Raw genomic sequence first — 2,500 nt, 5'->3', positions numbered from 1 at the left:
AACACATCCTCCAGTCGAGAGGGTTCCTTGACCCTACCCTTGAAAGAACCTCCTATACGACCTCATCTATCCCTCCCTCTCTCCCCCCCTCCCCCAGCGGCGGGCGAACTACAGGTGGCGCCGCCGAGGGTTGTGGAAGTGGGTGTAGGAGAGGCCGTCCAGATCCCTTGCATCAGCCCCATCAGTAACGTGCCCACGGCTGTTTGCTGGACCAAGATCCTCGAGGGTGGGTGTTCCGAGTCCCTCCTGTAAGGGGAGATTAAACACCAGGGACTAGGGGCTGGGGCTCGGTCGGTCCCTGGGATTAGGTGATAGGGACGGGTAGGTCCCTGGGATTAGGTGATAGGGATGGGTAGGTCCCTGGGATTAGGGAGTAGGGTCGGGTAGATTCTTGTGATAGAGACTTGGGAGGGTAGGTTTCTGGGATGAAGGGCTAGGGATGTATAGGTTCCTAAGTCAGAGACGATAGAGTTCCTGAAATGAGAATTTAGGAATGGAGGGGCACCATGAATAACTGTTTAGGGATAGGTAGGCACCATGAACAAGGGATTAAGGACGGGCAGGCACCATGAACAAGAGATGAACAGAGCTAGAAACAGCGACCAGGTTACTAGAGTCTTTGGATTCGTATCTTCCTTTGAATTCATGTCTTGCATTCGAGTGTCATGATCAAGGGCCTGGAGATTAGACTTAAAATAGTGTGTGAGGAACATGGTGTTGTATAAAAAAAAGAAAAAAAAAACTATGTGATATTATGATGTATGGGCACACACGGCGAATAAAGGATGATGCTTGAGATATATAAGTTTGAATGGAGATTTTTGAGGGTTAAAGATATTCAAGATTGGCAGAGAAAGCGAAGAAGACTAAGACCATACGAGATAGATCGCAAAATAGAAGCAAGATGCTGAAGCAAGTATATGGGGGGAAAAATCGTAACAGCATATAACATCAGTTAGTGTCATACGCAGTTAATGATGAACAAAGTGAAAAGACAATGGAACTGATAAACATCCATGAAAAGGTAAAGGAAACTTGAAGACAATGAGAGGATCAGTATGTGTTTATTTATATTCTCATTAATTAAACGTAGAGTGTATGCGTGTTGACTGAGGACGTCTGGAGATATTAATAAGGAACAAAAATGTGTGGCGTGACGCGCGGAAGAAAATGTAGCTTAGAAAGTAGAAATTAGACTCCTAAGGAAATCATTAGACTAGGAAAAGTTTTTGGTTAGAATAGTATGGTCGACTTATGGGATCTGATACATAATTTTACATAACATGCGGGTGGGGTGATATTTTTGAGAATAGTTATAGTTTTTTTTCACTATAGAGTTCAATTTAGTAGTGTTAGAAATGGTAGGAGTAGTAGTAGTCGTAGTAGTAACAGTAGCACAGTAGTATTAACAGTAGTATTAATAGTGTTTGTTGTCGTTGCAGTGGTAAGTGTTAATAAACTGACATACAATTATCGATATGTGATTGTTAACTGCGTTTCCCTCAGCAATGATATGTTCCATGTCACACTCGCAGGAAACGGAAAATATGTATACAAGACACGTACAAAAGAGAATAAAGAAAAGATAGAATAAATGAAAGAGACAAGGGAACTGCGAATAAAAACACATTAGCATTGGCCGAATCATTTCCCACCTGACTCTTTCTTTGAAACTCGACCCCCCCCCTCCCTTTCGCCCCCCCATCCCCCTTTGCTCTACGTGTTCACAGATATCCTCCCTTATATACCGATCCAGAGGAGACTCGTAGCCCTAGAGCAGCGAGCCAAGTATTGTGGCGAGGCACTCTAAGATCCCCTCAACACTGCGGCTCTTAGGTCCTGCATAGAACTTACTTTAGGCTCTTGGACATGCCAACCGCCCACCCTAGCACTTGTACTTGGTATTGTACACGACACTCAGTAGTTCTGCTTTTTCTGCATCACTTCAGATTTTTTTTTCTTTTTTTTTCCTTTTTTTTTAATAAGGACATGTTTGTCTGTAGAAGCGCGTCTTATACACAAGCACCTTTCACTGTCTCCGCACTATGAGTTATCGAAGACATGACTTTCTAATAGTGGTCTAAGCCTTTCTTTAGGATGATGCATGGACAGAAACAAGATGGTATATTTACTGATGGTGATTGTTGAAATACGTATTATTGTCATATTCATTATCTACCGTAGTTGCTAGACACCAACTTTTCAACATCTATATTTGATTTGTGCGTTAGATCGTTAGAATATCCATGGTCATGTGTAGTGAGATAGAAGTTCCTTCAAAATGTTTTTTTACACTTTTGGTGGTGCATGATATCTCCATGACAGGAATCACTGCAAAGAGAGTAATGTTGAGCAACTAAATAATGATCAAAGCACTACATTTACTTTGTTTACTCACAAGTGGTTGCCAAGTTCACCAAAAGTGTATAAAAGTATTTTCTGATTTCTAAATTACATTATTCGGATTTCATTGCATTACCTAGCTTGTATTGATAGTCCG

General features: G+C 41.8%; 1 protein-coding gene across 2 annotated transcripts in view; it reads left to right on the top strand.

Moving 5' to 3' along the window:
• The window catches only part of LOC122254370 (peroxidasin homolog), a 20,572-nt gene that overhangs the window by 14,197 nt on the left and 3,875 nt on the right, over positions 1-2,500 (top strand). Inside the window, exon 8 of one of the 2 annotated variants that reach the window (XM_086537674.1) lies at positions 98-226. The exons of the other annotated variant lie outside the window; for it this stretch is intronic. Within the exon in view, the coding sequence (XP_086393800.1) occupies positions 98-226 (129 nt within the window). The remainder of the gene's footprint in view (positions 1-97; positions 227-2,500) is intronic. 2 annotated transcript variants of the gene reach the window in all.

Source organism: Penaeus japonicus, unplaced genomic scaffold (genome assembly GCF_977035675.1).
Source record: "Penaeus japonicus unplaced genomic scaffold, GWHDUDI00000001_assembly GWHDUDI00000006, whole genome shotgun sequence".
NCBI classification, from domain to species: domain Eukaryota; kingdom Metazoa; phylum Arthropoda; class Malacostraca; order Decapoda; family Penaeidae; genus Penaeus; species Penaeus japonicus.
Note: the sequence above shows the minus strand (reverse complement) of the source record. Positions and strands in the feature narration are given on the sequence as shown.